This window comes from Oncorhynchus masou, unplaced genomic scaffold (genome assembly GCF_036934945.1).
Source record: "Oncorhynchus masou masou isolate Uvic2021 unplaced genomic scaffold, UVic_Omas_1.1 unplaced_scaffold_908, whole genome shotgun sequence".
Lineage (NCBI taxonomy): Eukaryota > Metazoa > Chordata > Actinopteri > Salmoniformes > Salmonidae > Oncorhynchus > Oncorhynchus masou.
The window spans coordinates 234,192-250,000 of NW_027015556.1; the positions used below are offsets into that span (position 1 = coordinate 234,192).

General features: G+C 43.4%; 1 protein-coding gene and 1 long non-coding RNA gene across 2 annotated transcripts in view; both read left to right on the plus strand.

Annotated features, from left to right (window-relative positions):
* The window catches only part of LOC135538105 (vacuolar protein sorting-associated protein 8 homolog), a gene marked incomplete at its 3' end in the record, with an annotated part of 81,839 nt that overhangs the window by 31,567 nt on the left and 34,463 nt on the right, over positions 1–15,809 (plus strand). The window contains 3 exon segments of the mRNA XM_064964092.1: positions 10,185–10,236; positions 10,418–10,460; positions 10,990–11,062. Of these exon segments, the coding sequence (XP_064820164.1) occupies positions 10,185–10,236; positions 10,418–10,460; positions 10,990–11,062 (168 nt within the window).
* On the plus strand, positions 11,079–11,541 carry LOC135538106 (uncharacterized). Its single transcript, XR_010455323.1, has 2 exons — positions 11,079–11,158; positions 11,429–11,541. It is a non-coding gene; the product is annotated as an uncharacterized LOC135538106 (long non-coding RNA).

Sequence of the window (15,809 nt, forward strand, 5' to 3'; positions counted from 1 at the left end):
ATGGAGGTACTATAATACAATGACTGTGTTTAATGACTACATCACCCCTATGGAGGTACTATAATACACTGTGTTTAATGACTACATCACCCCTATGGAGGTACTATAATACACTGTGTTTAATGACTACATCACCCCTATGGAGGTACTATAATACTGTTTAATGACTACATCACCCCTAATGGAGGTACTATAATACACTGTGTTTAATGACTACATCACCCCTATGGAGGTACTATAATACACTGTGTTTAATGACTACATCACCCCTATGGAGGTACTATAATACACTGTGTTTAATGACTACATCACCCCTATGGAGGTACTATAATACTGTTTAATGACTACATCACCCCTATGGAGGTACTATAATACACTGTGTTTAATGACTACATCACCCCTATGGAGGTACTATAATACACTGTGTTTAATGACTACATCACCCCTATGGAGGTACTATAATACTGTTTAATGACTACATCACCCCTAATGGAGGTACTATAATACACTGTGTTTAATGACTACATCACCCCTATGGAGGTACTATAATACACTGTGTTTAATGACTACATCACCCCTATGGAGGTACTATAATACATTGTGTTTAATGACTACATCACCCCTATGGAGGTACTATAATACACTGTGTTTAATGACTACATCACCCCTATGGAGGTACTATAATACTGTTTAATGACTACATCACCCCTATGGAGGTACTATAATACACTGTGTTTAATGACTACATCACCCCTATGGAGGTACTATAATACACTGTGTTTAATGACTACATCACCCCTATGGAGGTACTATAATACACTGTGTTTAATGACTACATCACCCCTATGGAGGTACTATAATACACTGTGTTTAATGACTACATCACCCCTATGGAGGTACTATAATACACTGTGTTTAATGACTACATCACCCCTATGGAGGTACTATAATACTGTTTAATGACTACATCACCCCTATGGAGGTACTATAATACACTGTGTTTAATGACTACATCACCCCTATGGAGGTACTATAATACACTGTGTTTAATGACTACATCACCCCTATGGAGGTACTATAATACACTGTGTTTAATGACTACATCACCCCTATGGAGGTACTATAATACACTGTGTTTAATGACTACATCACCCCTATGGAGGTACTATAATACACTGTGTTTAATGACTACATCACCCCTATGGAGGTACTATAATACACTGTGTTTAATGACTACATCACCCCTATGGAGGTACTATAATACACTGTGTTTAATGACTACATCACCCCTATGGAGGTACTATAATACACTGTGTTTAATGACTACATCACCCCTATGGAGGTACTATAATACTGTTTAATGACTACATCACCCCTATGGAGGTACTATAATACACTGTGTTTAATGACTACATCACCCCTATGGAGGTACTATAATACACTGTGTTTAATGACTACATCACCCCTATGGAGGTACTATAATACACTGTGTTTAATGACTACATCACCCCTATGGAGGTACTATAATACACTGTGTTTAATGACTACATCACCCCTATGGAGGTACTATAATACACTGTGTTTAATGACTACATCACCCCTATGGAGGTACTATAATACTGTTTAATGACTACATCACCCCTATGGAGGTACTATAATACTGTTTAATGACTACATCACCCCTATGGAGGTACTATAATACACTGTGTTTAATGACTACATCACCCCTATGGAGGTACTATAATACACTGTTTTAATGACTACATCACCCCTATGGAGGTACTATAATACACTGTGTTTAATGACTACATCACCCCTATGGAGGTACTATAATACACTGTGTTTAATGACTACATCACCCCTATGGAGGTACTATAATACTGTTTATAATGAATGACTACATCACCCCTATGGAGGTACTATAATACACTGTGTTTAATGACTACATCACCCCTATGGAGGTACTATAATACACTGTGTTTAATGACTACATCACCCCTATGGAGGTACTATAATACACTGTGTTTAATGACTACATCACCCCTATGGAGGTACTATAATACACTGTGTTTAATGACTACATCACCCCTATGGAGGTACTATAATACACTGTGTTTAATGACTACATCACCCCTATGGAGGTACTATAATACACTGTGTTTAATGACTACATCACCCCTATGGAGGTACTATAATACTGTTTAATGACTACATCACCCCTATGGAGGTACTATAATACACTGTGTTTAATGACTACATCACCCCTATGGAGGTACTATAATACACTGTGTTTAATGACTACATCACCCCTATGGAGGTACTATAATACTGTTTAATGACTACATCACCCCTATGGAGGTACTATAATACACTGTGTTTAATGACTACATCACCCCTATGGAGGTACTATAATACACTGTGTTTAATGACTACATCACCCCTATGGAGGTACTATAATACACTGTGTTTAATGACTACATCACCCCTATGGAGGTACTATAATACACTGTGTTTAATGACTACATCACCCCTATGGAGGTACTATAATACACTGTGTTTAATGACTACATCACCCCTATGGAGGTACTATAATACTGTTTTAATGACTACATCACCCCTATGGAGGTACTATAATACACTGTGTTTAATGACTACATCACCCCTATGGAGGTACTATAATACACTGTGTTTAATGACTACATCACCCCTATGGAGGTACTATAATACACTGTTTAATGACTACATCACCCCTATGGAGGTACTATAATACACTGTGTTTAATGACTACATCACCCCTATGGAGGTACTATAATACACTGTGTTTAATGACTACATCACCCCTATGGAGGTACTATAATACACTGTGTTTAATGACTACATCACCCCTATGGAGGTACTATAATACTGTTTAATGACTACATCACCCCTATGGAGGTACTATAATACACTGTGTTTAATGACTACATCACCCCTATGGAGGTACTATAATACACTGTGTTTAATGACTACATCACCCCTATAGGAGGTACTATAATACACTGTGTTTAATGACTACATCACCCCTATGGAGGTACTATAATACACTGTGTTTAATGACTACATCACCCCTATGGAGGTACTATAATACACTGTGTTTAATGACTACATCACCCCTATGGAGGTACTATAATACACTGTGTTTAATGACTACATCACCCCTATGGAGGTACTATAATACACTGTGTTTAATGACTACATCACCCCTATGGAGGTACTATAATACACTGTGTTTAATGACTACATCACCCCTATGGAGGTACTATAATACACTGTGTTTAATGACTACATCACCCCTATGGAGGTACTATAATACACTGTGTTTAATGACTACATCACCCCTATGGAGGTACTATAATACTGTTTAATGACTACATCACCCCTATAGAGGTACTATAATACACTGTGTTTAATGACTACATCACCCATATGGAGGTACTATAATACACTGTGTTTAATGACTACATCACCCCTATGGAGGTACTATAATACTGTTTAATGACTACATCACCCCTATGGAGGTACTATAATACACTGTGTTTAATGACTACATCACCCCTATGGAGGTACTATAATACACTGTGTTTAATGACTACATCACCCCTATGGAGGTACTATAATACACTGTGTTTAATGACTACATCACCCCTATGGAGGTACTATAACACACTGTGTTTAATGACTACATCACCCCTATGGAGGTACTATAATACACTGTGTTTAATGACTACATCACCCCTATGGAGGTACTATAATACACTGTGTTTAATGACTACATCACCCCTATGGAGGTACTATAATACACTGTGTTTAATGACTACATCACCCCTATGGAGGTACTATAATACACTGTGTTTAATGACTACATCACCCCTATGGAGGTACTATAATACACTGTGTTTAATGACTACATCACCCCTATGGAGGTACTATAATACACTGTGTTTAATGACTACATCACCCCAATGGAGGTACTATAATACACTGTGTTTAATGACTACATCACCCCTATGGAGGTACTATAATACACTGTGTTTAATGACTACATCACCCCTATGGAGGTACTATAACACTGTTTAATGACTACATCACCCCTATGGAGGTACTATAATACACTGTGTTTAATGACTACATCACCCCTATGGAGGTACTATAATACACTGTGTTTAATGACTACATCACCCCTATGGAGGTACTATAATACACTGTGTTTAATGACTACATCACCCCTATGGAGGTACTATAATACACTGTGTTTAATGACTACATCACCCCTATGGAGGTATTATAATACACTGTGTTTAATGACTACATCACCCCTATGGAGGTACTATAATACACTGTGTTTAATGACTACATCACCCCTATGGAGGTACTATAATACTGTTTAATGACTACATCACCCCTATGGAGGTACTATAATACACTGTGTTTAATGACTACATCACCCCTATGGAGGTACTATAATACACTGTGTTTAATGACTACATCACCCCTATGGAGGTACTATAATACTCTGTGTTTAATGACTACATCACCCCTATGGAGGTACTATAATACACTGTGTTTAATGACTACATCACCCCTATGGAGGTACTATAATACTGTTTAATGACTACATCACCCCTATGGAGGTACTATAATACTGTTTAATGACTACATCACCCCTATGGAGGTACTATAATACACTGTGTTTAATGACTACATCACCCCTATGGAGGTACTATAATACACTGTGTTTAATGACTACATCACCCCTATGGAGGTACTATAATACTGTTTAATGACTACATCACCCCAATGGAGGTACTATAATACACTGTGTTTAATGACTACATCACCCCTATGGAGGTACTATAATACACTGTGTTTAATGACTACATCACCCCTATGGAGGTACTATAATACACTGTGTTTAATGACTACATCACCCCTATGGAGGTACTATAATACACTGTGTTTAATGACTACATCACCCCTATGGAGGTACTATAATACACTGTGTTTAATGACTACATCACCCCTATGGAGGTACTATAATACACTGTGTTTAATGACTACATCACCCCTATGGAGGTACTATAATACACAGTGTTTAATGACTACATCACCCCTATGGAGGTACTATAATACACTGTGTTTAATGACTACATCACCCCTATGGAGGTACTATAATACACTGTGTTTAATGACTACATCACCCCTATGGAGGTACTATAATACACTGTGTTTAATGACTACATCACCCCTATGGAGGTACTATAATACTGTTTAATGACTACATCACCCCTATGGAGGTACTATAATACACTGTGTTTAATGACTACATCACCCCTATGGAGGTACTATAATACACTGTGTTTAATGACTACATCACCCCTATGGAGGTACTATAACACTGTTTAATGACTACATCACCCCTATGGAGGTACTATAATACACTGTGTTTAATGACTACATCACCCCTATGGAGGTACTATAATACTGTTTAATGACTACATCACCCCTATGGAGGTACTATAATACACTGTGTTTAATGACTACATCACCCCTATAGAGGTACTATAACACTGTTTAATGACTACATCACCCCTATGGAGGTACTATAATACACTGTGTTTAATGACTACATCACCCCTATGGAGGTACTATAATACACTGTGTTTAATGACTACATCACCCCTATGGAGGTACTATAATACACTGTGTTTAATGACTACATCACCCCTATGGAGGTACTATAATACTGTTTAATGACTACATCACCCCTATGGAGGTACTATAATACACTGTGTTTAATGACTACATCACCCCTATGGAGGTACTATAATACACTGTGTTTAATGACTACATCACCCCTATGGAGGTACTATAATACACTGTGTTTAATGACTACATCACCCCTATGGAGGTACTATAATACTGTTTAATGACTACATCACCCCTATGGAGGTACTATAATACACTGTGTTTAATGACTACATCACCCCTATGGAGGTACTATAATACACTGTGTTTAATGACTACATCACCCCTATGGAGGTACTATAATACACTGTGTTTAATGACTACATCACCCCTATGGAGGTACTATAATACTGTTTAATGACTACATCACCCCTATGGAGGTACTATAATACCCTATGGAGGTACTATAATACACTGTGTTTAATGACTACATCACCCCTATGGAGGTACTATAATACACTGTGTTTAATGACTACATCACCCCTATGGAGGTACTATAATACTGTTTAATGACTACATCACCCCTATGGAGGTACTATAATACACTGTGTTTAATGACTACATCACCCCTATGGAGGTACTATAATACACTGTGTTTAATGACTACATCACCCCTATGGAGGTACTATAATACACTGTGTTTAATGACTACATCACCCCTATGGAGGTACTATAATACACTGTGTTTAATGACTACATCACCCCTATGGAGGTACTATAATACACAGTGTTTAATGACTACATCACCCCTATGGAGGTACTATAATACACTGTGTTTAATGACTACATCACCCCTATGGAGGTACTATAATACACTGTGTTTAATGACTACATCACCCCTATGGAGGTACTATAATACACTGTGTTTAATGACTACATCACCCCTATGGAGGTACTATAATACACTGTGTTTAATGACTACATCACCCCTATGGAGGTACTATAATACTGTTTAATGACTACATCACCCCTATGGAGTGACTGACATGTTAGTCATTTATGCAGACACTCTCATCCAGAGTGACTGACAGGTTAGTCATTTAGCAGTGTTTAATGCTCTCATCCAGAGTGACTGACAGGTAAGTCATTTAGCAGGACGCTCTCATCCAAAGTGACTGACAGGTTAGTCATTTAGCAGACGACTCTCATCCAGAGTGACTGACACGTTTTAGTCATTTAGCAGGAGGCTCTCATCCAGAGTGACTGACACGTTAGTCATTTAGCAGAATGCTACTCATCCAGAGTGACTGACAGGTTAGTCATTTAGCAGACGTACTCTCATCCAGAGTGACTGACATGTTAGTCATTTAGCAGACGCTCTCATCCAGAGTGACTGACAGGTTAGTCATTTAGCAGACGCTCTCATCCAGAGTTATTGACATGTTAGTCATTTAGCAGACGCTCTCATCCAGAGTGACTGACAGGTTAGTCATTTAGCAGACGCTCTCATCCAGAGTGACTGACAGGTTAGTCATTTAGCAGACGCTCTCATCCAGAGTGACTGACAGGTTTCACACCCTTTTGTCTTTCATATTGTTTTCTTATTTCCTGGATATGAAAGAACCTACATAAAAAACACTCTTCCACACACATTCTGCCTATCTACTATAATACTCTCTCTCTAATCTCTCTCCCCTCTCTCTCTAATACTTTCTCTGACTCTCTCCCCTTTATCTATAATACCTTTCCCTCTGTCTCATCACCCTCTGTCTCTCGCTCCACTCTGTCTCGCTCTCTCTCTCTCTCTATCTCTCTCTCTGACTCTCACTCTCTCTCTCTCTCTGCTTTAAGACTCTCTCTCGCTTTCTGTCTCTCTACCTCTCTCTGTCTCTCTCCCTGTCTCTCTCTCTCTCTCTCTCTCTCTCTCTCTCTCAGCCTGGTGGTAAGTGTTTCTCTCTTTCTCCTTCCTTTGTGGGACTGATCCTCTTAGTCTGAAAGTAGATGAAAGCTGAGTGTGTGTTGTTCAGCTACTCCTCTGAACCCACAGATGAAAGCAGACTGATGGGGAGGAGGGAGAGGTATATGTATTACAGGTGTCCTCTCTGGTTCTGTCTGCCGCTCTCTGGTTGTCTGGTTCTCTCTGCTTCTCTCTGGTTCTCTCTGCCTCTCTCTGGTTCTCTCTGCCTCTCTCTGGATCTCTCTGCTTCTCTCTGGTTCTCTCTGCTTCTCTCTGGTTCTCTCTGCCTCTCTCTGGTTCTCTCTGCCTCTCTCTGGTTCTCTCTGCCTCTCTCTGGATCTCTCTGCTTCTCTCTGGTTCTCTCTGCCTCTCTGGTTCTCTCTGCCTCTCTCTGGTTGTCTGGTTCTCTCTGCCTCTCTCTGGATCTCTCTGCCTCTCTCTGGTTCTCTCTGGTTGTCTGGTTCTCTCTGCCTCTCTCTGGTTCTCTCTGGTTATCTGGTTCTCTCTGCCTCTCTCTGGTTCTCTCTGCCTCTCTCTGGTTCTCTCTGGTTGTCTGGTTCTCTCTCTGGTTCTCTCTCTGGTTCTCTCTGGTTATCTGGTTCTCTCTGCCTCTCTCTGGATCTCTCTGGATCTCTCTGGATCTCTCTGGTTCTCTCTGGTTCTCTCTCTGGTTCTCTCTGGTTATCTGGTTCTCTCTGCCTCTCTCTGGTTATCTGGTTCTGTCTGCCTCTCTCTGGTTATCTGGTTCTGTCTGCCTCTCTGGTTATCTGGTTCACTCTGCCTCTCTCTGGTTCTCTCTGCCTCTCTCTGGTTATCTGGTTCTCTCTGCCTCTCTCTGGTTATCTGGTTCTCTCTGCCTCTCTCTGGTTATCTGGTTCTCTCTGCCTCTCTGGTTATCTATCTGGTTCTCTCTGCCTCTCTCTGGTTATCTGGTTCTCTCTGCCTCTCTCTGGTTATCTGGTTCTCTCTGGTTATCTGGTTCTCTCTGCCTCTCTCTGGTTATCTGGTTCTCTCTGCCTCTCTCTGGTTATCTGGTTCTCTCTGCCTCTCTGGTTATCTGGTTCTCTCTGCCTCTCTCTGGGTATCTGGTTTTCTCTGCCTCTCTGGTTATCTATCTGGTTCTCTCTGCCTCTCTCTGGTTATCTATCTGGTTCTCTCTGCCTCTCTGGTTATCTATCTGGTTCTCTCTGCCTCTCTGGTTATCTATCTGGTTCTCTCTGCCTCTCTGGTTATCTATCTGGTTCTCTCTGCATCTCTCTGGGTATCTATCTGGTTCTCTCTGCCTCTCTGGTTATCTATCTGGTTCTCTCTGCATCTCTCTGGTTATCTATCTGGTTCTCTCTGCCTCTCTGGTTATCTATCTGGTTCTCTCTGCCTCTCTGGTTATCTATCTGGTTCTCTCTGCCTCTCTGGTTATCTATCTGGTTCTCTCTGCCTCTCTGGTTATCTATCTGGTTCTCTCTGCCTCTCTGGTTATCTATCTGGTTCTCTCTGCCTCTCTGGTTATCTATCTGGTTCTCTCTCTGCCTCTCTCTGGTTATCTGGTTCTCTCTGCCTCTCTCTGGTTATCTGGTTCTCTCTGCCTCTCTCTGGGTATCTGGTTCTCTCTGCCTCTCTCTGGTTATCTATCTGGTTCTCTCTGCCTCTCTGGTTATCTATCTGGTTCTCTCTGCCTCTCTGGTTATCTATCTGGTTCTCTCTGCCTCTCTGGTTATCTATCTGGTTCTCTCTGCCTCTCTCTGGTTATCGATCTGGTTCTCTCTGCCTCTCTCTGGTTATCTGGTTCTCTCTGCCTCTCTCTGGTTATCTATCTGGTTCTCTCTGCCTCTCTCTGGTTATCTATCTGGTTCTCTCTGCCTCTCCCTGGTTATCTGGTTTTCTCTGCCTCTCTGGTTCTCACTGCCTCTCTGGTTATCTATCTGGTTCTCTCTGCCTCTCTGGTTATCTATCTGGTTCTCTCTGCCTCTCTGGTTATCTATCTGGTTCTCTCTGCCTCTCTCTGGTTATCTGGTTCTCTCTGCCACTCTGCCACTCTGGTTATCTATCTGGTTCTCTCTGCCTCTCTGGTTATCTATCTGGTTCTCTCTGCCTCTCTCTGGTTATCTGGTTCTCTCTGCCTCTCTCTGGTTATCTGGTTCTCTCTGCCTCCCTCTGGTTATCTGGTTCTCTCTGCCTCTCTCTGGTTATCTGGTTCTCTCTGCCTCTCTCTGGTTATCTGGTTCTCTCAGCACCATTATCTATCAGTCCCCTGGAGAGCGACCAGGGCTTTGATTTGTTAGATGAACCAACCTAAACTATAAGGAATCTAACAGAAATGAAAGAAGCCCTAAGGCTGCTGGGAAAATCCTTTTGAAATATGAGACGAGGTGTCACAAAGAATCCTGATAAAGAAATGATGTAGTGCTACGGCTACAGCCTGGGACAAACTGTCAGAGAGAGTGGAGTTTTTAATCAAAGGAGATGTATGAACTTGACCCCTGAGGTTTCTCTTCCTGTGTTTCAGAAACTCTTCCAGGTCATTGGCCCCCCGCTGAGAGAAGGCAGGGCCCTCACAGGTAGGCACTGGTTCCATGATTCATTGAACACCAGTCTGGAGATCTTAGTGGGAGTAAAGGCAAGGCCCTCCGGAAATAAATCACTCAGAAAGAAGATTTGTAGTTTTTCAACATGTCAACATGTCTAATAACTAATAAATAAATAACTCAGAAAGAAGATTTGTCTATTTCTCCCTGACAGATGAACAGGTGGTGATGGGTAACAAGCTGCTCGTTTATATCAGGTACAGTCACACATATACATCCTGTCTCTCTCTCTCTCGCTCTCTCTCTTTCTATCTCTCCTCTGTCTGTTTCTCTCTCTCTCTCTCTCTCTCTCTTTCTATCTCTCCTCTGTCTGTTTGTCTCTCTCGCTCTCTCTCTTTCTATCTCTCCTCTGTCTGTTTGTCGCTCTCTCTCTCTCTTTCTATCTCTCCTCTGTCTGTTTGTCTCTCTCTCTCTCTCTTTCTATCTCTCCTCTGTCTGTTTGTTGCTCTCGCTCTCTCTCTTTCTATCTCTCCTCTGTGTTTGTCGCTCTTGCTCTCTTTCTATCTATCCTTCTCTGTCTGTTTGTCTCTCTCTCTCTCTCTCTCTCTCTCTCTCTCTCTCTCTCTCTCTCTCTCTCTCTCTCTCTCTGTCTCTCTCTCTCCTTTGTCTGTTTGTCTCTCTCTCTCTCCTTCTCTGTCTTTGTCTCTCTCACTCTCACTCTCACACACACACTCACACACTCTCTCTCTCTCTGACACACAGTAATGTATTTCCTTCCTCCCTCAGCTGCTCTCTGGCAGGCCGGGCCTATCCACTAGGAGACATCCCAGGGGACCTGGTGTCTCAAGTCAAGAACCAGGTACGTGTGTGTATCAGGGACAGATTCCTGGAATGTTCCCCCCTTTGTGACAGACCTCTACATCCCCCATGTTGCTGTAAGGACTGTGTTAATGAGGTATCCTCCTCCGTGTTGCTGTAAGGAGTGTGTTAATGAGGTATACTCCTCCGTGTTGCTGTAAGGACTGTGTTAATGAGGTATACTCCACTCAAGAACCAGGTACATCCCCCATGTTGCTGTAAGGAGTGTGTTAATGAGGTATACTCCTCTACATCCCCCATGTTGCTGTAAGGACTGTGTTAATGAGGTATCCTCCTCCGTGTTGCTGTAAGGAGTGTGTTAATGAGGTATCCTCCTCCGTGTTGCTGTAAGGACTGTGTTAATGAGGTATACTCCTCTCTACATCCCCCATGTTGCTGTAAGGACTGTGTTAATGAGGTATACTCCTCTCTACATCCCCCATGTTGCTGTAAGGACTGTGTTAATGAGGTATACTCCTCTCTACATCCCCCATGTTGCTGTAAGGACTGTGTTAATGAGGTATCCTCCTCCGTGTTGCTGTAAGGACTGTGTTAATGAGGTATACCCTCCTCCGTGTTGCTGTAAGGACTGTGTTAATGAGGTATCCTCCTCCGTGTTGCTGTAAGGACTGTGTTAATGAGGTATCCTCATCTCTCTGCAGGGTGTTTCCTCTCTGTAGTTCTTCAAATGACTGATTAGGGTGGTGGGGGGTCTTTGGGAGGACATTGGACACAGTAACACACTAACACACACACTAGCAGTAACACACACACTAGCAGTAACACACACACTAGCAGTAACACACACACTAGCAGTAACCCACACACGGTAGCAGTAACACACACACGGTAGCAGTAACACACACACGGTAGCAGTAACACACACGGTAGCAGTAACAGTAACACTCACGGTAACAGTAACAGTAACACTCACGGTAACAGTAACAGTAACACTCACGGTAACAGTAACACACACACGGTAGCAGTAACACTCGCGGTAGCAGTAACACTCGCGGTAACAATAACAGTAACACTCACAGTAACAGTAACACACACGGTAGCAGTAACACTCACGGTAGCAGTAACACTCACGGTAGCAGTAACACACACACGGTAGCAGTAACACACACAAGGTAGCAGTAACACTCACGGTAACAGTAACACTCACGGTAACAGTAACACTCACGGTAACAGTAACACTCACGGTAACAGTAACACACACACTAACAGGAACACTCACGGTAACAGTAACACTCACGGTAACAGTAACACACACACTAACAGTAACACACACGGTAACAGTAACACACACGGTAACAGTAACACACACGGTAACAGTAACACACACGGTAACAGTAACACTCACGGTAACAGTAACACTCACGGTAACAGTAACACTCACGGTAACAGTAACACTAACACTAACAGTAACACACACTGTAACAGTAACACTCACGGTAACAGTAACACTCACGGTAACAGTAACACTCACGGTAACAGTAACACTCACGGTAACAGTAACACTCACGGTAACAGTAACACTCACGGTAACAGTAACACTCACGGTAACAGTAACACTCACGGTAACAGTAACACTGACAGTAACAGTAACAGTAACACACACGGTAGCAGTAACACACACACAGTAGCAGTAACACAACACACGGTAGCAGTAACACACACACACTCACAGTAGCAGTAACACTCACGGTAACAGTAACAGTAACACACACGGTAACAGTAACACACACGGTAACAGTAACACTCACGGTAACAGTAACACTCACGGTAACAGTAACACTAACACGGTAACAGTAACACTCACAGTAACAGTAACACTCACAGTAACAGTAACACTCACGGTAACAGTAACACTCACAGTAACGGTAACAGTAACACTCACGGTAACAGTAACACTCACGGTAACAGTAACACACACGGTGACAGTAACACACACGGTAACAGTAACACACACGGTAACAGTAACACTCACGGTAACAGTAACACTCACGGTAACAGTAACACTCACGGTAACAGTAACACTCACAGTAACAGTAACACTCACGGTAACAGTAACACTCAATGTAACAGTAACGGTAACAGTAACACTCACGGTAACAGTAACACTCACGGTAACAGTAACACACACGGTAACAGTAACACTCACGGTAACAGTAACACTCACGGTAACAGTAACACTCACGGTAACAGTAACACTCACGGTAACAGTAACACTCACTGTACTGTCAGGGTTCCTCCTCAGTAGAGCCAGTTAAATGGTTTTAGATAGTGGCAGAACTGACGGGCCTGTTTGTCCTGAACAGGGAAGCATTTAGTGGGATAAACTTTGCTGCTGTGGGAATGATGCTCTCAGGCTTTGGGAATGCTGTGGTGATGGGGTGGGTGTACGAGTGTGTTTGTGTGAGAGTGTGTGTGTGTACGAGTGTGTGAGACCGTGCCTGCTTGCTTTGGCCAAGTCAAGTCTGCAGAGTGAACCAGTTCAGGGGTGGGTGTGTGTGTGTGTGTGTGTGTGTGTGTGTGTGTGTGTGTGGGGATGGATGTTAGTGTGACGTTAAACAGGTGTAATAGCCTATGTGTCATCTGTGTGTGTGTCCATATGCATGTGTCGGATGTGTGTGTGTGTGTGTCCATATGCATGTGTCGGATGTGTGTGTGTGTGTGTGTGTCCATATGCATGTGTCGGATGTGTGTGTGTGTGTCCATATGCATGTGTCGGATGTGTGTGTGTGTGGCCATATGCATGTGATGTATTGTATAAGGGAGTCAGGTCAGGGTGAATTGTTGAACATGATCAAAGAGAGACAGAGAGGTTTGATCTCTGAGAGACTGTTCTCCTCCCCTCGAAATCATCCCTCTCTCTCCCTCTCTCATCCCTCTCTCCTCCCTCTCTCCCCTCCCTCTCCCCCTCTCTTCCCTCTCCGCCTCTTTCTTCCCTCTTCCTCTCCCTCTCATCCCCCTCTCTTCCCTCTCTCCCACCCTTTCTTCCCTTTTCCCTCCCTCTTCCGTCTCTCCCCCCTCCTCCCTCTCATCCCTCTCCTCCCTCTCTCTCCTCCCTCTTTCCTTTCTCCTCTCCTCTCCTCCCTCCCTCTCTACTCCCTCTCTCTCCCTCCCTCCTCTCCCTCTCCTCCCTCTCTCTCTCTCCCTCCCTCTCTCCTCTCCCTCCTCTCTCCCTCTCTCCTCTCCTCTCTCTTCTCTCTCTCCTCCCTCCTCTCTCCCCTTTCCTCTCCTCTCTCCTCTCCTCCCTCCCTCTCTCCTCTCTCCCTCTCTCTCCTCTCTCCTCTCCTTCCTCTCTTCCTCTCTTCTCCCTCTTCCTCCTCTCTTTCCTCTCTCTCCCCTCTCCCTCTCCTCCCTCCCTCTTTCCTCTCTCTCTCCCTCCCTCTTTCCCTCTCCTCTCTCTCCCTCTCCTCTCCCTCCCTCTCCTCTCCTCCCTCTTTCCTCCTCCTCTCCTCCCTCTCTCCCTCTTCCCTCTCTCCCTCTCTCCTCCCTCTTTCCTCTCTTCTCCTTCCTCTCTCCTCCCTCTCCCTCTCCTCCCTCTCTCCTCTCCCTCCTCCCTCTTCCCCTCCTCCTCTCTCCTTCCCCTCTCTTCCCTCTCCTCCTCCCTCCTTCCCTCTCTCCTCCCTCCCTCTTTCCTCTCTTCCCACTCCTCCTCTCCTCCCTCTTTCCTCTCTCCTCTCCTCCCTCTCTCCTCTTATCCCTCTCTTCCCTCTCTCCTCTCCTCCCTCTTTCCTCTCTTCCCACTCCTTCCTCTCTCCTCTTCCCTCTTCTCTCTTCCCTCTCCTCTTTCCTCTCTCCCTCTCTCCTCCTCTCCTCCCTCTTTCCTCTCCTTCCCTCTTTCCTCTCCTTCCCTCTTTCCTCTCCTTTCCTCTTTCCTCTCCTTCCCTCTTTCCTCCTTCCCTCTTTCTTTCCTCTCTCCTCTCTTCCCTCTCTCCTTTCCTCCTCTCTCCCTCTTTTCCTCCCTCTCTCATTTCCTCTCTCCCCTCTTCTCTCTCCCCCTTTCTCCCCCTCTTCTCTCTCTCCTCTCTCTCTCTCTCCCTCCTCCTCCTCTCCCTCTCCTCCTCTCCCTCCTCCTCTCTCCTCTCCCTCTCCCTCCTCCTCCCCCTCCTTGTCTCTCCTCCTCCCTCATCTTTGATAGGAAGTATCATCATCCACAATTATGAGGCAGAGGTCTGGATGAAGAAGGCTGTACACCTGTTCAACTCTCCCTCATCTCCCTCTCGCCACCTCTCCTCTCTTCTGTTTCTTTGAAGCCCCTTCTCTCACTCGTCTATGTCCCAAATCTCTCTCACACACACACACACACACTTCAAAATGCCGCTCAATAATGTAGTGATTGTGTTCTGTCTGAATGGGGCGATAATGGGACATATTCTTTCATGTTTTGTCGCTCTCTCTCTGTTTCTCTTCTTTCTTTCTTTCTTCTCTTCTTTCTTTCTTTCTTTCTCTCCTTTCTCTCTTTCTCCTCTCTTTCTTTCTCTCTTTATTTCTTTCTCTCTTTCTCTCTTTCTCTTTCTTTCTTTCTCTTTCTTTCTCTTTCTTTCTTTCTTTTCTTTCTTTCTCTTTCTTTCTTTCTCTTTCTTTCTCTTTCTCTCTTTCTTTCTTTCTCTCTTTCTTTCTTTCTTTCTTTCTTTCTTTATTTCTTTCTTTCTTAATTTCTTTCTTTCTCTCTCTTTCTTTCTCTCTTTCTCTCTCTTTCTTTCTCTCTTTCTCTCATTCTTTCTTTCTCTAAA